Genomic DNA, 21907 nt, shown 5'->3' with positions numbered 1-21907 from the left:
CACAATATTGAAATACAGTGGTTGTCAAAGTGTAGTATGACTGGTACAAGAGTTCCCTGGCGTGGTATGTTGGGGGTGGGGATGGGGGGGCTGATTTATAAATATTGAAGTGGTGCAAAAATAATACAGTGGATTATTTTTCTAAACAGGTACAGTTGTATTTTAACTTTTAAATACAATTAGTTTTGTATATTTTAAAGACGTTTGTTTATTTAATGTAGATTTATTTTAGTTGACATTAAGTACTGGTTTTATTATTTTTTTCTATAAATCTCTGAAATTGCTGCCTTCTTTTTTATGAACGCTAGGATCACCTACTCTACTGTATTTGAACACTCATCATTACGGTGGTACTTGAGGAGACGCATATCTTTCGAGGTGGTACTTAGTGTAAAACATTTTGAGAACCACTGTCTTACGATACACCGACATATTTTTACCTCACTGGCCACACCATTAAGTACTCCTGCTCATCCAATCTAGTATTCTGCGTTTAAAAAAAAAGAAGAAGAATACTCAACTGTAAATAATCTTGTTAGTTTCATTTGATGAACTACGATAACAATGTGCCAATCACAGCATCAAATTATCGTTAAAATGCTGTGTATACACAGTGAGAACTACAGCTCTTGTATTTGCTCCAATTGGATTGTGCCCGTGTTAAGTGTACCTAATGAAGTTCTCTGTAAATATATTTCCAGGGTTTTTTTTTGTGTTCAAAGTTGCCTTCTCTTAGCTCATGTAACAGCGGCAACAAAAATGAAACTCGCCGAGCCGTTCAAAATAAAGAACCCTGTGCCACATTGATTTGTAAAGGTATTTATTGGCTCACAAAGTAATACGATACTATTTTCAGAAAAGTGTTTCACTTGCAAAGCATTCAAATTGGATTGTGTTGACCAGGCTGCACGAGCATGGCGAGTTGAAGTGAATGTCAAATGACAGCTGAATCTCCTGCTGTGTCTGCCTGCATCTCCTAATTAGGAATCTCAAAGCAGCACACAGGACTTCTTTTCTTTGAATGGGTTGGAGGAGGCAGCGATGCCGGTGAGTAGAGGGTCACTGCGCCTGTGGTCCAGGCAATACTGAACCAAGTCTACTGCTGTGAGGGAGATCTAGGTCGGAGGTGGACAGACGGTTATTTACAAGTGGAAGTTAGTGTCAAATGGCAAACTTTCAATCTGTTAGTAATCGAAGTATGACATAATCTTCCAAAAACCACATACCTTAATCCTCTCCATGCTTGCCTCCAGCCGAAGCTGCTCCACCACTTTTTGCACCTGAGCAAGACTGTTCCTGCAACTCATTTTCCAAAGATTTGATGTCCGATAGAGGAAAAAGAGAACTGAACACAGTGATCTGTCCTGCTTGAGAGTCTGAAAAGCTTTCAACTAACCTTTTTTACCTGCCTACATTTTTATTCCCTGTTGGGCGGGAGTTGAGAGGCCCTTTGAACATTACTCTAAAGGGCATCCTGCAAAGGTCACAAAAATCACAGATCTTTTTTTATTTAAAGGATTAAACATTGATATGCTTTTAATAATGCCTTTTTAAAAAGGTATATATAGGAAAATTGTGAATGTCAATCACTGGCCTGGTGTGGGTGAACAGGTTAATTTTTTAAATTTTGGTTAGCACTTATGCGTCACAGGTCTGAGGCTCGGAATTCGAATGTTGAGTCTCACAACCTTCAAGAAGACAAGCACCATTAAAAAATGTATGGATGAGTAACATACAAGCCTATTTTACAATTACCGGTAGTTGTAGATTAATTGAATATCGACTTAATCCAAATTGGTGAATTACACATGGTATTAACAATGCAAGACTATAATACGTGATTATTTTTTAATTTATAAACTGCCATCCCATTTTTCTATACCACTTATCCTTTGAGGAGTGATGGCAAAATCGAAACTGTGTTTTGGTACGTACCGGAACCCAGGTGGAACTTGTGATTCGAATCGCGTTCCTAAATCTGTTTTAGAATCAGGATGTCACGTGACAGTTTCCTTTCACGTTCAATTACGCCTCCAAACGTCACATTGTTTCAGCAAGTGTATTTTCTAAAATTGAACAAAATCCAACCATTGCACTATTAAACTGTCTTAAATCTGAAATAAATCCAACCTAAGTATACTTCGTATGCAAAATTGCCCTGCTGATTCATCGTCCTACATGATAAAATGTAATCATCCTCGTGAACACTTTGAACGCGGCGGTTGGTTTAGTGGTAACGCACCCGCACAATGGGCTGAGAAAAAGGTCCGTTATCCAGGTAACCCAGGTTCAATTCGCGCTACGGGTGTCCATACTTTCTGTCAAAACGTGATGCCCTGTTGCTAAAAAAAAAAAAAAAAAGCCTTTGAAATGTAGTTTTTGCTTAAATGTGATAGCACTGGGGGTTTAATCAAAGCAGTTAAGTCATGTTGAGAGGTAAAATTAAAAACAAACCAAGTATCAGCCACAAAAAGCTCATTTGTACTTTTATACTTATTTTGACGGGGTGGGGATTATTCCGTTTTTGTTTCCCATGATATTATTTCTCTCTCTTATGGCGTCCATTACAATTATAGCCCGATTGCCAGTTGTGTAAATTAGGTGATGACAGACAGCCAATAGTTAGTTTCCTTACTGGGGAGCTGGCAACTCTGATCTACTGTTTTATTGTAATATTTTACACTTGGCCACCAGATGTCGCTGTGGGGAGATGTTTCGAGCGTTCCAAAAGATCGATTCTTTTTGTGAATCAATCGTTTCAAATGATTTGATCGTTTCAATGTTCCATTTCTGCCATCCCTACTTTTGAGCCTATCCCAGCTGACTTTGGAAAAGAGGTGAGTTACACAGCCAGCCAATCACATTTTGTCACATTCACACCTAACAAGAGTCTTCAATGACCCCCATGACATGCAAGTTTTTAGAATTTAGTAGTAAACCGAAAACCCACCAAAAAACAACAAAAGACAACACGTAATCAGGGTAAACATGGAAATGCCACACAGGAAGGGCGGAGCATCAAATTATCCAATTAATTACACGTAATTGGTCTACAAAAGACGTTATTAATTTGCAAAAAGTAATGTCCAGTCTATCTATGCCAGTGACGTGTTGATAGGCAATGGCTATGGTTTTCGACGAGAAGGTCAAGGCAGAAGGTAAAATTGACCTTTGATCCACGTTGCCATATGCATACAACAAAATTAAGCTTTGTGTAGATTTCAAACTGAGTTTGGTAAATATGTGACTAAGACGAGCCAAGTAGAAGCTGTTGGAAATCATTTCCTTGATTTCTGCGTGTTCAAATAAATTCAAAGTGGAAATCTGTGAACAAGTTTGCCAGCTTTATTTCAGATTCTGAAAGTCACCTGTAGTACTGCTCAATCATCGCAGCTCACCCACAGATGTGTTCTTTACAAAGTTCATGCGTGCATTTATACATATGGTTCCCTCCCCCTCATTGACCATTCGGCCCTTTAGCATGTGATATTTCCTGTCACCCCAATTCTACACACCCCCTCTCTTATCTCTTCCTTCGGGATGTGTGCCACACTGGGCACCCCTCTCCCTCTACCAGGCCCCCCTTTTGATCTTGTCCTGTCAGCAGAGTGAGATACAATCTGGCCAACTCCTATTGAGTTCTTCCAGTCCTTAACAAACATGAGGTATACAATTTGCTTCCTAGATAAACTATTGACCTCGGGAGAGCTGGCTCCAGAGATTCCTGCATACCTGCTGTGTGGATTCTGACACCTCACTTCCTTAGGGGGAAAACAGACCACATTCTACCACAGTTATATTCATCTAACTAAAATCAAAAAACACTTTGAAGAATATATATGTAAAACAGAAAACAATATTAATAATTGTAACATTCCCTCATTTGAACTATTCTATAGTTCAACACATTAGATATTGTTTTTAAAGGAAAATGCCAGCGGCATCCTCATCCCCCTCATTCGAAGCAACAGGAGACATCCATTGATTAGCAACAGCTACCATCATATGAGACGACTTATTTTGTACATCCTGTTTCTCAATCATAGTGATAATAAGTCTTTGGCAAAGTGAACGAATACATGGAATAAAACAACAACCGCAAATCGTTATTAGCGCAGTGAATTAATTCTATCTACATTTTTGTTTATGGTGCACCACCAGCAAATTACAGATTCGAATCCTGAGAGTACTTGATCAGTTAATTTGTATTCATCTGGCACACCTCTTGGTACTCCAATTGCATCAATGTAGGTGGGAACATTCTGCTCTTGCCAAGAATGTCTTTTGGTCCTCTGGAAGGAAGGAGGTTTTGGTTCCCAATTATCAATCATTTGTAACAGATTATCAATAGAGATGGGGTAGATTTGTACTGGCATGAGAAGGGTTATGAGGGCACAATATCCTTTTGTATTTAAAGGCAACTTATCAAATATTCTGTTGTCACCGCACCACCAGTATATGTCCGCTCTGGATTTCGGTTGGAACTTCTGTCCCACATCTACTATCGACACGCACTGAGTAATCTGATTTAATTTTCCCAATTGTTCTCCAGTGCCTGTCATTTTAATACATGTAAAATTACCATTTGCAACTGTGTTTGAAAATACTGGTTTAGTTTTCTGCCAATCGACGAGGGGATACACCTTATCCCATTTCGAGCATTTGACATTGGGGACAGCCTTATTCATTAGTTCCAATATACAGTGATCATCTATTTTAGCCGGAATGATTCTCAATAGAGGCCGCGGACCTACGCATACCACACAATTGTCTTTATCAGAGGCTCGAGCCGCTTCATTCGCCAATAATAGCCAATTGTTACTGCCCCCGGAAAATCCTTTTGTAACCCGAAACCTCTCAACTATTCCCTCAGTTGGTACGCTGACCGCCTTTACTCCGCTCTCCATTGTGTATTTAGTCATTTTTGGCTGTTCTAAATTACTCATTGTTTTATTGACGCATACTAAAATGGGGAAATATGGGTCATGTCCGGAGAACCAGGCCCACAACAAAAATCCAAAACAGGAGGCGTTTATCAATTGTTGTGTTAGGCGACCGTAATTCCCCTTCTGGAAAAATAAAGTTCATATAGAGTCGCCCCCCCATATTACGCAATGTTATTCTTTTGCTAAAGAAGACTGCCTCCTCACTAGTTCCCTGACGCCAGTATCTTCCATCCTGTGTTGTTATCAGAGCATTCCAATCTCGTCGTACATGACCTGTCAAATACCACCAGTATCTTATCCAATCTTCCCCCTTAGTCTGTCTCCCCTTACCAAATCCCTTTAAGGATCTAATAGGAATTTTAACAGAAGTGTTTGTATTTGGAGCAACTGTCACAGCAATTGATTTCTCATAAGTCCAGAATGTGACCCAGGGATTATATGTAGACTTAATACTTCGCTTAATACGATACGTTGTAATTGCGTTCAAAGTTGTGTCAAAAGGCTGAAAAAAGTACCAAGTCATCATGAGAAGAAAGGTCGCAGTACAGCAGAAGGATATGTTTTTCAGCTTTGAAGCCATCTCGTAATGAAGTTCTTTGAAGGTCTTTTTGAATGAAAAGAGTGTCGCAATAGTTCGTCTCTTCTTCAAGAATTTGGGGTAGACTACCCAAATTCTTCGATTTGTCACCTGGGATTATTCTGCCCAAAATGTGACTGATCAAAGGAATGATTGCCCAAGAAAAGGCACTTGCTCTTGATCTTCGTTCAATAAGATTGAATGATGTCCTCAAACGACAGCTCCTGAGCCGGAAACTGGATCATCAGTTGACGTGGCTCCTAGATCGGGACATCAGCTGACGTTGTTTTCCCAGTTGGAGGTGATGAGATTGATGATCATCAGTTGATAAGATAGCTGAGCCTGGCACGTCTCCGGCAACCTTGTAGACCAGATGTGGAATGTCGTCTTCATCCTCCTTTCTGTGCAGCGAACTGCATAAGATTTCCTCTCCGTCCCCCCTGGGGCCGTTCTCCTGAGTGCAGAACATTTTCATTTAGTCTCTCACAAACACACATACATTTTATTTTGAGGAAAAACCCTGATAGTTTTTGTTAGTTGGGATTAGTAAATGTTATTTGATTAAGATCCGTAGGTACTGCACTGTTGGAACAGGAAAATATCTATTTTTGTGACATTGAAACAGAGCCCAGCCTTTGATTGAGTTGAATGACATTCGCTCATTCATTAATACAACAGACAAAGCTCGTAAATATTTAATTTTCAAATAGATTTCATATAATTGTAGGTAATTTTTTTTACCTCGACATTTACAGTTCTAAATTTGCATGACTGTGCCTTTCACCATCCTGAAAGGAATCATTTTACTAGCATATCATATATTCTCTTCCCAGAATCTCATGATCGGCCGAATCCTGGCATGCTGGGAAAAACTCACATATATTCATATTATCTATACTCTTTTTGCAAACACTGGGCTCCAAACATTACATTTTTCACATGTGATTCTGAGATAAAAGATATAATATAATATAATTACCTTCATTCGGCGAATATGCATTATTGTCCTTGCTTGCTTCAGACTTACTTTGCGATCGATTTCCTGTGGATTATCACTTTCAAACTCACCCTGTCGAATGGAGTGTAGGCGATACCCCACAACCTTTGTAATTTTGTTTTTAAGTTTGTTTTTCATTCTCTAACCCACAACCTTTTAATTTTGTATTGAATTTTCTAATTCATCTACATTGGTTAATATCTTAAACATGAACTGTCCTTCTGTTCATTCCTCCCTCATTTTGGCAAAGATCTACAGATCTTTACAAACACGCATTGCACTTCAAAGGAAGACACATAAAAAAAACCCCGTTAGCTCACAAAGGACTGCCAGACCACAGCCCCCGCAAAAGACGTCGTAAAATTCACAACTCCCAAAACCAGAATGTGAGGCAACCGAGATAGCCGCAGAACACTGCAAATAATTAGCACAATCAGATAAAAACTAAAACACTAAATGTGAAAACTTTGGAGACATGAAAAACAATACCACTAGATTTAAGCAAACTAAAAACGATTCAGAAACTACCAATCAACCCCACCTCTTCTACAGATTAGTGGGGCTCGTAAAAACACAGCACAAAAAAATATCTCTGGGATTAACAAATCACAGTGCTGTGAGAAAAAAATAATAATCGAAAATGAACCATCAAATTATCAGTTATTTGTTGAATAACAATATCTCAGTATGATAAGATGTAAGTTTCAATATTATGTCTATAGAACATACACTTAGATAATACATATTTATAACATATACTATTGTGAAGACTTCTGGGAAGACTTCTACTTAATGCTGCACTTCGTATTCAACTTTAACTGCAGCTGGACGGAGCCCAGAAAAAAAAAAAAAAAAAATTTCCCCACAGGGAAAACAAAAGTATATCGTATCGTATTAGTTAAATTCCCATTGTACCAATTCAGAAACTGATCATCCCAAGAAAATAGCCAGACATTTAGTAGGCCCTCCTCAACAAAAAAATAGAGGAACTAAGATTGAAATTAATTTTTTTTTCAATCCCCCATTCCAAATTCACATATGTCGTGTTCAATTTCCTGAAATACCTTGCTATAGATCACAGTTCCCCATCCAACACATTAAAAATGCCTTGCATACCACTCGTGTAGCATTTCTTTGAGCAAGATCACACCCCATTCGGACCTCCATCTTTATTTTTTAGTCTTTGTCCAGTCCTCCAGCAAAAGGCAGGACGGCAGCTGTTGTCAATGTTCAGTCCTGGCCAGCAGGGCGGCTGCTGTGGCAGCAATGTTCAGAGCAGGCATTTAGATTTCCTCTGGATGCAAAACAGCCATAGGGGAGAAGTCACTGGAATGAGACGTGTACACAGTCACTGGGCATTGAGGAATTTGAGCATTATGATTGTCTGTCGGCACGGGAGGAGAATGACTGTGCTGCGGCGCGAAGCTCTTTGACTCTTTGTCACGTACATCCAAACGTTGGAAATTGCTGTCTGCAATGGCGGGCTTGATGACACATAGTCTTTCTGAGAGCTCACCTGACCAAAAAATGCACACTCGTTGATGCAATGCATTAAAAATGCCAGACTGAGGATGTGGGATTATAGCAAGATATTTCACTTCCCGTTTTCTTATTATCTTATTTCAAACTTGTTCTTTTTAGAATGCCCCTCAAAAACAGCCACTAGAAATACTTGCAAATACAACGTATCCGTAGAGCTGGGCGCATCCCGTTTGCAGATAGTCATCAAACCCCATCCGCTTTGGAACTTAAACATCAGTTTCTGAAATGACACACTCAGAAAAAACAAATAATAAACATCATAATCATTATGTTGACTACAAAAACATTCATAACTTCTCATTCAACTATCCTAAATCCAGCCACAGCTGTACGGATATAGGGATAATTATTTTAACTCAACATAGCTCAATACAAAATGCTATCATTTTATCATTACTCTTTATTCATTTGTCCCGAAAAGAAAAAGTTAACCTGGCTCGTCTTTATCAAAAACAGTATAGCATAAAAGACTGTCAAATGCAGTCACTAAAAAATAAAAACACCAAATTAATATTTTTCTACAAGAACTTAGCAACAGCCTTAAAAAACTGTTACTTATTTTGTTTTATCATCCTTCTCTTATCTATGAAAGAGAAAAACTCACAATACGAGGACACATGACTAATCCCCCACTCACACTCAAACCCCCTCTTTTTCCATACAGAGGAGGAGAGAAAATTTCTTCATTTAGCATCCCTCATCATTTGATCCTCATGTCTACAATTTCGTCGTACTTCTCTACCCCTCACTCAAATGCATACGCACACACTCTTTAGTCATTATAATAATAAACGGTGTTATTCTATCAATTCGTTGTCCACAAATCTTATAGCATTTAAACCGCAGTTCCATACGGTGATTTCAGTAAACGGGTTAACTCCGAACACATCACCCGTAAACTACTCCAACAATGCTGGAGTCATTTTAGCACCAAATTCAGCCTTTTTTCATTACCAACAAAGAAAATACAAACGTCTGACATACCATTTTGTCCAGCGAAAGCTTTTTATACAATCGATCCATAGTTCGTTTTTTCACTGTATATCGACACTTTTTTCCTCACGGCGACTCACAAGTCCCGACTCTAAACCGGAAGCGCATTCAGGACAAACCATACTGTATCCGGGTCGAAATCGCCTCCATTTTGTTCATAGGCTATTTTACTTTCGGTTTCTTATCTCACGCAAGTAGTATTAATATTTATCAATGCAGTGACGTCTCACTTTACAATATGATAGTTCAAATAGGGTAAATTTATTCAACAACGTTTAAACAACCGTACAACAAGCAATCACAGAAGCCCACAAAACACACAGCACGCACAACACAACATAGAACGTACACACACAACGAATACACAATGACTCACAGAACGTACACAAACAACGAATCACGTGATCCAATTCCACAGTGTCAAAACTGTCTCTCTTTTACTGCATATGTCATGCAAGGCGCTCTTTCAGCGCAAAATCAAAAAAAAATCACACGTAATCTATCGATCGCAAATACAACGTTTAAAACCCAATGTCCGTTGCAATCGACCTGACTCCCCCAACTGTTCAATTTCAACAGCGCGCGCACTTTTAAAATAACTTATTACGTGAAATGGACCGTCTAATACAGGCGACATGTACTACCAAAAAGAACAGTCCTGAACCAACCAAAACTGCCAAGGGCAGGCGCGTCTACTATGATCTTCAGATTTACCAATGGATCTTCAAATATCCACGAAACCCCGTAACCTCTTTATCCTTATATTCAAAAAATAAATATCATAGTCTATCGAATCCTTCACAACGCCAAAACAGAATAACACTTACAAATTAAAAAAAAACAAAAGACGCTGCTTCTTCCTGTTAATATGGCCCTGTCCCCAGCAGCCTCGCGCATTCACCGGTCCGGGCCAGCACATTCTCCACATGCTCCACCCCACGTACGTGTTTATAGTTCAATGTCGCAGAAATTTTTAGAACGACATCAAACTACAACTTTGTTCAAACAGATTTCATGTACAAATTTACACAATTTAGCAGACGAAAACAAGTTGCAATGATTTCAAACATACAGAACTCCTCTAGTGGATCAACGTCTCCACTTACTGTAATTAATTATTTAGGCGCCTAGAAGTTCCATTCGTTCATTAATCACTGCAGCTCGAAATCCTCTTACCTCCTTCAGCGTTCGGGGTCACCAATTGTTGGAAATCATTTCCTTGATTTCTGCGTGTTCAAATAAATTCAAAGTGGAAATCTGTGAACAAGTTTGCCAGCTTTATTTCAGATTCTGAAAGTCACCTGTAGTACTGCTCAATCATCGCAGCTCACCCACAGATGTGTTCTTTACAAAGTTCATGCGTGCATTTATACATATGGTTCCCTCCCCCTCATTGACCATTCGGCCCTTTAGCATGTGATATTTCCTGTCACCCCAATTCTACACACCCCCTCTCTTATCTCTTCCTTCGGGATGTGTGCCACACTGGGCACCCCTCTCCCTCTACCAGGCCCCCCTTTTGATCTTGTCCTGTCAGCAGAGTGAGATACAATCTGGCCAACTCCTATTGAGTTCTTCCAGTCCTTAACAAACATGAGGTATACAATTTGCTTCCTAGATAAACTATTGACCTCGGGAGAGCTGGCTCCAGAGATTCCTGCATACCTGCTGTGTGGATTCTGACACCTCACTTCCTTAGGGGGAAAACAGACCACATTCTACCACAGTTATATTCATCTAACTAAAATCAAAAAACACTTTGAAGAATATATATGTAAAACAGAAAACAATATTAATAATTGTAACAAAGCACTATGCCTTGAGGTTTTATTTTTATGTTCTATTTTAAAACTTATGTGCAATTGGCTCAACAAAAGTTGTGAAAATTGGACTAGGTTATCATGCTGCCCATTACAGTGGTTAAGTTCAAACTTGATGCTTATAAAATGCAGGATCATTTATAGCTTCTATTAAATGGTTCTTAAAACGTTTAGCATATGGAATTTGTATCAAGTAAAAGGCGCACTTGTGTTTCCACAAAACCTGGAAAATGTATCTACAGTAGTACAGTACAGTAAGTATATCCGTTTTTACTTATTTTATCTTGTGTGCAGAGGCACCTGCATATCCAGACAGTATTGTATCAACACTTTTGCTTGGAAGCGCTGGTGAACCAGGTGATTGTTTGAGAAACACAATTTTAAAAGAAGAAGCAAGCATGACTACATTTGTCCTTTTCCGCTTACCGTAGTGCAGTGTTGTCATTGCTACCGTGTGCATGCGGTGTTTTTCTACTGCAAAATTCGTAACACGAGCGGATTACATATTCTTGTGACAGACTTTTACTTTCTAGACACCATCTTTCACAGCCTCTCTTTAAGGTGTGTTAATTGTTTACCCACTTTTTTATTACCTCATTCTTATTGCCGTTGGTTGGGGGGCAGCAGTCGTTCGCTTGTATTAGCTAAACCAGACAACCTGCTAAAGAACGTTAGCCCTAACCCTTCCGCATTGGACGAAAATATTACATCATTATATTTGCATACATTATTTATATTTGATGTTAATATAATAACACTGGTTGCAATGTAATAAGTTAACGTGGTTAAAGTAGAAGTACTGAACTCATTTACTCAAGTTAAAACAGTGTTTATTTTGCCGTGCACGGCAAATCACCTAGCGTTATTTTGCCGTGAATCGCGCGAGAGCTACACTGGCCAAACGATAACATCGCGAAAAAGGACAGAAGGTGGTGAAGCTAGGCAGGAGTCACCTACAGCGCATGACTCACGCCAAAAATACCAAATCCTAGCACCCTACGTATCACGCCAAAAATAACTTAGTCACGGTCAACCTACTGTAATCACGGTAAAATAGCCGTTCACGCTTGGCCAACCATATACCGCTCTGGCGGTTGACCAATAAGAACTGTTCATGGCAAAATAACGCTAGCAGAAAAGTTGCCAGTCACAGCAAAAATAACCACTGCCTAAAGAAAGAAGCTGATTTTAGATCAGGGGTAGGGAGCAGCTGTTCTGCCTGTTATAGATGTCTCCCTCTCCCAACACACCTGATTCAAATGATCAGCTTGATTATTTGTGTGTGTTGGAGGAGGGAGACCTCTATAACAGGCAGGACAGCGGCTCTCAAGGACCGGCGTTCTCTATCCCTGTTATAGACTGAGATTTTTTTTCCGGCCAGATTCAACTCAGAAGCTTGTGGTTTTTAGTCTGGCATAATATACAACACATTTGCTTTGACTCAATCTTTGAGCCAATAGTATCAAACAATTCTCTTAAATAAGGCGATGGATGGGTAGTGGGAATATGTTGCTACTCTGAATCGGTTGCTTCATCAAAATCTCAGCCAATCAACCTCTCAATGGCGGTTGATTTGACCTCTCTCTATTTGCATCTTTTTGGCGTGTCGTCGTGGAGGTTGAAAAAAAACAGCTTTTCACAACGTAAGGAGTAGAAAGTGTACCTATCCATTTTCAAATATAGGGAGTAAGAGCAAAATGTCGGTTAAAAAAATAAATACTGAAGGACAGTATCGAGGTATGTGTTGTGTAACACCACTGGATAATAAGTATACTTGGTAATTAAAATAATGAGAAGATCAACTTTAACAAGTCTATATTTAGTGCCAGCTACTTGACATTGCAAGCATATCACAAAAAAAAAAAACAATCAGTCATATGCTGCATCTGACCACTCCCACTTTTCAGGATTAGTCCGACATGGCAGAAAAGGCCCCTTCTGTTGCTCTTGAGGCTGTACTTAAAACCAGCAGCGACCTACCTGAAGACCTACCGAAGATTAGAGGCTACGACTTTAACCAGGGTGTGGATCTCCACGCAGTGCTCAAGTCTTACGTATCCTCAGGCTTCCAGGCCAGTAACCTCGGCTTGGCCATCCAGGAAATTAACCACATGGTGAGAATTTGAAGATGCAGCTTTTCGTATCGTTTGAGAATTTCTTTGAGACATTTATGTATTTGTCCCGAGATTGAAAAACGTCTGGAGACAGTTGAAGCGGAAAACGAGTCTGGTGATACGCCATCCCGCCCAGGTTGCACCATCTTCCTGGGATACACTTCAAACCTCATCAGTTCTGGAGTCAGGGAGATCATCAGATACTTGGTAGAACACAAAATGGTATGTTTGCCCCCACTAGAATGTAATAGATAATGTTCATTAGGGGCGGGAATCTTTGAATGTCTCACCATTCGATTCCGATTTTTGGGTGTGGGATTCGATTCAGAATCTAATTTTTGATTCAAAATGATTTGATTGACTGATTATTGCTTGAATTTATAGAGATGCAAGGAATCGTAATGATCTACTCCAGTCTGACTCGCTAATGCTAATTAGTGCGCTACTCGCAGCACTTTTATCACTTAAAAGAACGGCTCCACGCTGCAAAAAAACCCAACTTTTATTGGAATAACTTGATCGTGACTTTTTCCTTCTACTCTGTAATGTGGCTACAACTTAACAGTGTATCAGACCGCGTGGAACCACACTGCCCCTAAGTGGCCAAATTGGGTACAACATGAACAGCGCTCCCAGTAAAGACACACATAAACAAAGGGAAGACAGTATAAAATAATTTAAATAAAATCTATTTTTGGACATTTAAAATTGATTCTGAATCGTACTAAATGAGAATCGCGATTCCTATGAGAATCGATTTTTTGGCACACCCCTAATGTTCATAGTTAATTTCCTCATGTCTTTTTTTTTTATTGTTGTAAGTAACTTCTATGAGTTCAACACAATCTATTTTGGGATTCAATTTGTTATTTATTGATAACATTTTAGTTACTTGTGTGTAAATAGTTGTGTCACTGGAGTGCCTGCCCACATTGCTTTAAAGAGGATCGAAAAGTTTATTTTTATTTTTTTAATCCTTGATATTTCAGTGACACATTAAATTGTGGAAAAAAGTACAATGTGTCGCCTAACATTCACATTCATATTTTCTTGGCAAGTTCTTTTTTTAACACCCCTTTTTCTTCACAAAAACGTAACGTGTGAAAAAAGACATTTGCTGGCTTGCAGATGAACATGCTGAACAAAAGACAGTGATGAACGCGATTGTGTGTGCGTGGTTAATGTGTTTAGGTGGATGTGGTTGTGACCACAGCAGGAGGCATAGAGGAGGACTTGATCAAGTGTCTGGCTAACACATACCTAGGAGACTTCAGCCTACCTGGCAAGGAGCTTCGTCAGAGAGGAATCAACAGGTTGGTGAAGTCCGAATGAATGCAATATGATATACAGTAAATGTTTTTCACACTCTTTAATTTAAGGATCGGGAACCTACTCGTGCCCAATGATAACTACTGCAAGTTTGAAGATTGGCTCATACCCATCTTGGACCAGATGTTGCTGGAGCAGAATACAGAGGTGAGTCGAATAGAGCCACTCATCATGCTTTTGGTTTCCCGTGATTGGTTGTAAATCAATTTCAAACTTAGGGCACCCGCTGGACTCCTTCTAAAATGATCCACCGGCTTGGCAAAGAGATCAATAATACTGACTCCGTCTACTACTGGGCGTACAAGGTGAGTCTGAGGTTGTGTTCTTCATGAAGTATATTGGCTTAAAAACGGCCACAGCAACTTTTCTTACCCTTTATTGAGCCAAGGTATGATGTTTTTCACATTACAAAACATGGAACACCATTAAAGAAAATTGTCATTAAAAAAGTGTATACAGATTGAAAACAGGTAGAATTCTGAATCGAATGAACCTTAATTTACGGACAAATGTAAAGTCTGGGCCTATTTAGTTGGAACTATTATTCTGTTGCATTAAAGGCAAAGTCAACCCCCTATTATATGTTCTATGCAGCCCCATTAGCGTAAATACGGTATTCTGGTTAATATTGCGTTAGTGGAAATTGTGGACTATGAGTTAAGCAGCAAAATCCAGCAGTTCTTAATCAATATCAGGACGCGGCCATTTTGCCACTTGCTGTCGACTGAAAATGACATCGCAGTTGCTCAGATCTCAGATAACAACCAATCACAGCTCAGCTTCAGAAAACAGGTGAAAAAAGGCCGCCCCCTGACATTTTGCTGCATAACTCATGTTCCACAAATATAAGATCAAAATGTTATGTTTAGAGTAGTGAGGTCACATATAACGTATGATCGTCAAGAAATGTTTAAGGTTGACTTTCCCTTTAAGTCAATTACGACAAATCTGTTTTAGAATCTACGACACAATAATGTGCCGCTGCATAGTTGTTGGGAATCGCTAAGCTCCAGTATAGGTTGAATAATAACTCTGGATCCACCAGATACTTGACAAGGTACACCTGTAAGTTATTAAAAAGTCTTTCTAACAAAGATACTGTTATAATGCTGAGTTGTGTGGTTGCCAATGAATTTAACAATGTCTTAATTATTGTGGTTGTGTTTTGCAGTGATGTACAATTCCATTGTCATGTACTGAGAGATGTGTGTTATATTTTGGTAGCCTTATTTAGCAAAATATCAGAATCACCTTAGTATGATGCAGTGCATTCTATAACCACAATTATATATTTCTCAATGAATAATGAATAGCTTTTTTACTGTCCGTCAAGATTGAGCATTATTATCTTTGTAAAACCATTTTCCCTCCCTTGCATACATATTATGTACCAGGGGTGGGAATCTTTGAATGTCTCACAATTCGATTAGATTCCGATTTTTGGTTCTGCGATTCGATTCAGAATCGATTTTTGATTCAGAATGATTTGATTGACAATGATTTTTGCTTCAATTTATAGATGTGCAAGGAATTGTAATGATCTACTCCAGTCTGACTCGCTAATGCTAATTAGCACGCTACTGGCAGCACTTTTATCACTCAAAAGAATGGCTCCACACTGCAAAAAAAACAAACTTTTATTGGAATAACTTGATCGTGACTTTTTCCTTCTACTCTTATGTGGCTACAACTTAACAGTGTATTAGACCGCGTGGAACCACACTGCCCCTAAGTGGCCAAATCGGGTACAACATGAACAGCGCTCCAAATAAAGGCACACACAGACAAAGGAAAGACAATATAAAATAATTTAAATAAAATCGTTTTTGGGACATTTAAAATAGATTCTGAATCGTACTAAATGAGAATCGATTTTTGGGCACACCCCTATTATGTACATTAGTATGCATGCCCATGCACTGTTTGTGTGTATTTTTTATTTTTTTTTATAGAATAACATTCCAGTGTTCAGTCCTGCATTGACAGACGGCTCTCTCGGTGACATGCTTTACTTCCACTCGTTTAAAAATCCTGGCTTTATACTGGATATTGTGGAAGGTAAAAAAAACAAATTTGCATTGTTTATGCCAATATCAGTTGACAATTTCCTCAATGTGAGCCTGTTCTTTATAGATATACGCAAGTTGAACAGTCAGGCCGTGTATGCCAAAAAGACTGGAATGATCATCCTGGGAGGCGGGCTGGTCAAGCACCATGTAGCCAACGCCAACCTCATGGTAACTCCTCTCTTCTTCCCCTCTCTTACTGTCACAGTACTTTATTGTCAATAATTAAGACCCATATCTATCATTGAATCTCAAAGTTAGAATCTAGACTCTAGAATTTATCTTGAATCATTAGCTGTGGAGTGCTTATTTGATACGTTGATGTATAGTTTTGGCCTGTTTTTGTTGTTGTTGTTTTTTTATGTTTTGGGTGGTGTAACACAGACTGGCCATAACATTGGGTACACTTTTTTTCCCTATCGGATACCGCTCGTATAATATCTCATACTGTCTAATGATACTGTCTGTTCAGTGCATTAGCAATAACATAAAACAATACAACCTTGCCAATAGATTCATGGTTTTCTTTAATTAAGTTATTGAGTCATAAATTATATGCAACTAAAGTGACGTTAATGTTAAGTCATTCACTGCCATAAATTCATTAAAAAATATATATTATTAAAAATTAGGGACAAAATATTTTTTTTTAATCGCATGACTTCACTTGTTAACTCATGATCAATCACAAATTTTATATCTGTTCTAAATGTACAATGAAAAAAATCTAGGTTTTCATACTCTTGCTAACAAAATTGGAAAAAAGTGTTAAACTAATAAATTTTTTTTTTTTTTTTGACGTTTATAGCCGTCAATGGCAGTAAATTAAAAAGCAAAGTGAGTCACATGTCGATGGCCCGCCGCACATCAGAATTCCGTGGGTTATGTTGATGAACTTCCCCTTTATGTGTTTATAAAAGCCTGCTGTGTCTTGTCAACAAGTGGCCTTTCGGTAAACCTTCGCTTGTGGTTGTAGCCCACACCTTGACTGGCTTTCATGTTCCTCAGATTTAATAAGGATCGCTGTCAATAAATGAATACGTAGATTTACGCTTAAAATATGAAAATGTATCGATGTTTAATTACGTGCGGAAAGATTATAAATACTGATGAGTGGCAAGCAATTGTCTCACATTATTCAAGCTCCAACTTGTTTTCTCTTTACAGAGAAATGGTGCAGATTACTGCGTGTATGTGAACACTGGCCAGGAGTTTGATGGCTCCGACTCTGGTGCGAGACCCGACGAGGCCGTCTCGTGGGGCAAGATCAGAACCGATGCCAAACCCGTCAAGGTATCAGTGTTGATCCTTACAATATTCTGCCATTAAGACGACTCATGTATTTATATTTTCAGAATGTTTTGAAATTGGAACCATTTGGAAATGAGTTATGCATTGTTTGACAATGTAAAAGTTCCAAGTGTGGGGAAAAAAAGCAAAGTGGGTATTGGTATTTACATGTATTATTTTGCCCTCAAGGTGGCAGTATCTGCTCATTGTCAGCTCCATGCATGCTGAGCTCCACAAAATTTGAATAAATGAAAAACAGACTCTACTGTAACATCCAGCCATCCATCATCTGTGGAGCTTATTTTTAATAGTGTTGCGGGTGCGCTGGAGCCTATTCCAGCTGACTTTGTGCGAGAGGTGGGATACACCCTAGACTGGTCGCCGGCCAATCCCAGGTTTACGGTAACAAATGGGGGAGGAAAAAAACACACCTTTATTTTTCCCTCCCAGGTATATGCCGATGCAACTTTAGTCTTTCCTCTGATTGTGGCCGAGACCTTCGCTCTCCATGCCGACAAGCTGACTGCAGGCAAGAAAACGGAATAAATCTGCAAAGCACTCATTACAGTTAAACACTTTTTTCCGGGGGTGGGGGGGGGTTAGCTTCATGCTGGGTAACTTTTTAAAGCACCGCAGCATTCCTGTACAATCAGTGCTGCCATGTGAAAATGAGACCGCATGGTCTCTCTTAAGTTTCACTGACAATATTTACTTGTTAGGACAAGTTGTATTACTCTTAATCAGATGGCTGAAATCACAATAACCCAGTTGCATGTTGCAGCATGCACCAAATAAACCGTCATTGAGTGTAAGCAGATGCAAGGGAAATATGTAACCATGAGGCCGGAACTTCATTGGTTTATTTCACTTTCGAATGTCATTATGAACCGTTTGGATGCTTTTCTAGATGATGAGAACTAGCACATCTTTGTTCAAAATTGCAAAGCACACAAATGATGAAGTATATCATATAATTCTGTCTTATGACGAAGGGAAATTCGTCCAATTGCGAAGGTCACAAGAGTAACGCATGAAATGCAGAATGTGCACTCGTCTGATTTCTAAAATAGCAATATCTATATTGATATCCAAAATGCTGTTGGCTTTTCTAAGCCATTTGTTTGTTTGTCAGCGGGATGATTCAAAAATGACGTAACCAATTACAATTGAAATTTCCGGAGGGGTGGGCCATAGGCTGAAATGATTTTTTCTCTCCATTTTAGCATTGTGTGTAAGGCATATGTGTATGTATATATGTATATATTAGAAATACAACTTTCTCCCCAAACTGTTGATTTGTATTTATTTGCATGAGAGAAAAAAAATCGAAGCACACATGACATAGTTAGGAACTTTGTCTTCTATAACCGAAAGGAGATGAACGGTGTCTTCGGACTTGTTTGACGAGAATTGACAACCGGCAGAAGCGACACGCCGTTGCCTCCGTTCACTTGTTGCTGTTCCAATTTGTACTTGCCCAGACACAATACATCCTCTCAAACTCCTTTTCCTCTGGGCTCTCTGCTGAAACAGCCACATAATTAAGTCAAGTCATTTCCCCATGTGATAAATCAGACCGATGTTGTGGCAATAATATTTCCTGCACCTAATCACACTTCGCATGTCCTCAAGTTGTTTTCCTAACCCACTTATAGGTTCACTATGTTATACCTAAAAACAAAAAAACACAACAGGAATTATGGATTGCTTTTATACTACGTTAACTGAAATAAAATTTTCCTCATGGTGGTTCAAAGTGTCTGTCTTTATTCTGGCAAATACGAGCCTTTTGCTTTTGGAAATGAGAAATGGAATTGGAATTGGGACACAGTCTACTTTTCCAAAAACCTCAGCCCAAAGTGTGACACACGCACAAAAAAATGGGTTGTTCCTTTCCCACTACTAGAGCTTTTCCATTCAGGTCATTTTTGTATCAAGTATCCCCCCCCCCCCCCCCCACACTTTTTCTCTCTCTCCAATGCAGCAGTATCGGATTATGCAATAATCAAAGTCTCAGAAATAAACCAAAATTTAAGGTCTTTTGACTTTTTTTTTTTAACTCTTTGACCGCCATAAACGTTATAAAACGTTTAGCATAAACCTAGGGAAGGGCGCCGAGGACGTTAAAAGACGTCCCCTATGTTTTTTTTTTTTTTTTTTTGAAAACGGGTGCAGGAAAGCCTTGGGCAGCTGTGCTGAAAGTATCAGGCAGATCTGATTAGTAAAAGACTCGTTTTGGCCCCTAGAGGGCAGCGATGACTCTCTTTGCACAAGGTTGGATGGGCCGCCCACCGTGGGCGTCAGTAGAAGACGTGAGGCGGAGCTAGAGTGTTGAGGAGACAATGGCTGATAAAGCCCACAATGGCTAACCAATCAACCGGTTGCAAGCAGCTCACGCTTGAGCATTTTTTTCAAAGACGGAAAGCATCAATCAATACTAAAAAGCGCATTGATGTCGACGATGATGATGACTCCGAGCTTGACGCCAAAGTTGGAAGCCTTGACGCGACTGTTATGATCACGTAGTAAGCCTCACCGGCTAAGCGCGGCTAGCGCTGCTAAGGCCGGAAAACGCGCACAATAGCCGGCCGGGTACTTCTACACAATCGGACATTCGATCGGGAGATGGAGAGTTGGCATCGACCAATGCAGATTGATGATGATGATGATGATGACTCCGAGCTTGACGCCAAAGTTGGAAGCCTTGACGCGACTGTTATGATCACGTAGTAAGCCTCACCGGCTAAGCGCGGCTAGCGCGGCTAGCGCTGCTAAGGCCGGAAAACGCACACAATAGCCGGCCGGGTACTTCTACACAATCGGACATTCGATCGGGAGATGGAGAGTTGGCATCGACCAATGCAGATTGATGATGATGATGATGATGACTCCGAGCTTGACGCCAAAGTTGGAAGCCTTGACGCGACTGTTATGATCACGTAGTAAGCCTCACCGGCTAAGCGCGGCTACCACTGCTAACGCCGGAGCTTTCACATGCGGACATTTTGTCGGACAATGAAGAGTACCCCGAGTCCAATGCATATTCATCGGAGGAGCGGGTACAGTCTGATCACGGAGAAGACACTGTTTCTGGACTACGATGCCACCATGAATGGAGTGGATAAAATGGATCAAAACATCTCTTACAACCCGGTGTAGCAACTGAAGGACACGAGGAAGCGAGACGTAACGAAACCGTAGCATGATCCTGATATTAGACTTGATGGCAACACACACTGCAGTATATACTTGCTATTCCCCGGAAAAAACGGCCTGCAAGAAAGTGGAGCACGCGAAGAGGCAATCTGTTGTGCAAATGCTGTTGCGTCTTCTTGCACGCAGGAGAGTGTTACAAAAAGAAAAACTGTCGTTGAAACAGCCACATATTTGTAAATAGCACCACAGTTGCACACATTTGTAAATAGTTTGCCAAATTGTTGTCAAATTGTTACACTGTTGAATGTAAATAAACGTATTTTGCTATCAAAAAACACTTTTTCATTCTTGGTGGTAGTGTTTTATAGAAGTAAAGCACTATTTAGGTGTTTGTGGCATCATTCATGGACAAAAAGAAGTGTAAAATTCACTAGAATGCATGAAATAATATCGTTTCACTAAAAGCTTGATTTCTCCGTATTTTGGTCCAAAACAGGCGAAATTGGGTCAAACTAACCATTTTCTATTGTTGATTACTAAAGAACGGAATAAGGTAGAAACAAACTTTTTTTTTCTGATGAAAGATGAAAGTCCAATCTTTCATTTGGTAGTACGTGTGTTTCCATAGTCCAAACAGAACATTTTCTGTGGACCTTGAAAGATCAGTCAAAATGCTTAAATCGGCTGGCACTGACGGCATCCCTTTTCTGAAAACGTCTGGCAGTCAAAGAGTTAATGATGCGGTCACATAGGAAAAGTGATGATATTCATAGAAAAGGTAATGGAGGAGCTTACAACTCTATAAAGAGGTGTGTGGATGCGCAGTTCAATTTAAGCAACATAGTCCGCCTATTGATGGTTCACCATTCATGTATTCACCAGTTCACATTTTTTTGTCTTTGGAAATTCACCTCGTCGCTGAAAAACTCGCCTATTGGCAACTACTGGCATATATTTGTGTTATTTCTGCAAGTCCTTAACTCATTCAGTGCCATTGACGATTGATTCGACTAGTATTTTTAGGCATAAAATTGGCTTTTTTAATTTAAATTTATTTTTTTAAAGTAGCACTAAGGA

At 39.5% G+C, this 21907-nt stretch overlaps 2 protein-coding genes and 1 long non-coding RNA gene across 5 annotated transcripts; 1 reads left to right on the top strand and 2 right to left on the bottom strand.

Annotated features, from left to right (window-relative positions):
• Positions 1-860: 860 nt before the first annotated feature.
• Positions 861-11530, bottom strand: LOC147182182 (guanine nucleotide-binding protein G(I)/G(S)/G(O) subunit gamma-7-like). 3 transcript variants are annotated; one of them, XM_086057870.1, is made up of 3 exons: positions 11469-11530; positions 1227-1474; positions 861-1115 (listed from the first exon to the last, which is right to left on the bottom strand). In XM_086057870.1, exons 2-3 carry the CDS (start codon positions 1305-1307, stop codon positions 990-992), a joined length of 207 nt encoding a protein of 68 aa, XP_085913996.1. In that variant the 5' UTR covers positions 1308-1474; positions 11469-11530; the 3' UTR covers positions 861-989. The 3 variants fall into 3 exon arrangements, with proteins under 3 accessions (XP_085913996.1, XP_085914006.1, XP_085914015.1); XM_086057880.1 differs by having other exon boundaries at positions 11458-11504; XM_086057889.1 differs by lacking the exon at positions 11469-11530 and adding an exon at positions 2243-2962.
• Positions 3324-10213, bottom strand: LOC147182183 (uncharacterized). Its single transcript, XR_015090403.1, has 2 exons — positions 9047-10213; positions 3324-5977 (listed from the first exon to the last, which is right to left on the bottom strand). It is a non-coding gene; the product is annotated as an uncharacterized LOC147182183 (long non-coding RNA).
• Positions 11296-18962, top strand: dhps (deoxyhypusine synthase). Its single transcript, XM_086057859.1, has 10 exons — positions 11296-11436; positions 12783-12989; positions 13062-13211; positions 14181-14302; positions 14369-14465; positions 14537-14623; positions 16271-16376; positions 16452-16555; positions 17552-17677; positions 18125-18962. Exons 2-10 carry the CDS (start codon positions 12795-12797, stop codon positions 18218-18220), a joined length of 1083 nt encoding a protein of 360 aa, XP_085913985.1. The 5' UTR covers positions 11296-11436; positions 12783-12794; the 3' UTR covers positions 18221-18962.
• Positions 18963-21907: the final 2945 nt, after the last annotated feature.

This window comes from Leptonotus elevatus, chromosome 1 (assembly GCF_054856555.1).
Source record: "Leptonotus elevatus isolate MCC_2025b chromosome 1, RoL_Lele_1.0, whole genome shotgun sequence".
Taxonomy (NCBI): Eukaryota; Metazoa; Chordata; class Actinopteri; order Syngnathiformes; family Syngnathidae; genus Leptonotus; species Leptonotus elevatus.
This window is presented reverse-complemented; position numbering and strand designations above follow the sequence as displayed.

What these genes read in the sequence shown, in the direction of transcription:
- LOC147182182 (XM_086057870.1), bottom strand. Translation starts at nt 1,307, where the DNA reads ATGAGTTGCAGGAACAGTCTTGCTCAGGTGCAAAAAGTGGTGGAGCAG. An exon ending in CAAGCATGGAGAGGATTAAG is followed by an intron (nt 1,116 to 1,226) that starts GTATGTGGTTTT and finishes CCTCCGACCTAG; the next exon opens with ATCTCCCTCACAGCAGTAGA.
- dhps (XM_086057859.1), top strand. Translation starts at nt 12,795, where the DNA reads ATGGCAGAAAAGGCCCCTTCTGTTGCTCTTGAGGCTGTACTTAAAACC. An exon ending in ACTTGGTAGAACACAAAATG is followed by an intron (nt 13,212 to 14,180) that starts GTATGTTTGCCC and finishes TAATGTGTTTAG; the next exon opens with GTGGATGTGGTTGTGACCAC. An exon ending in CGTCAGAGAGGAATCAACAG is followed by an intron (nt 14,303 to 14,368) that starts GTTGGTGAAGTC and finishes CTTTAATTTAAG; the next exon opens with GATCGGGAACCTACTCGTGC.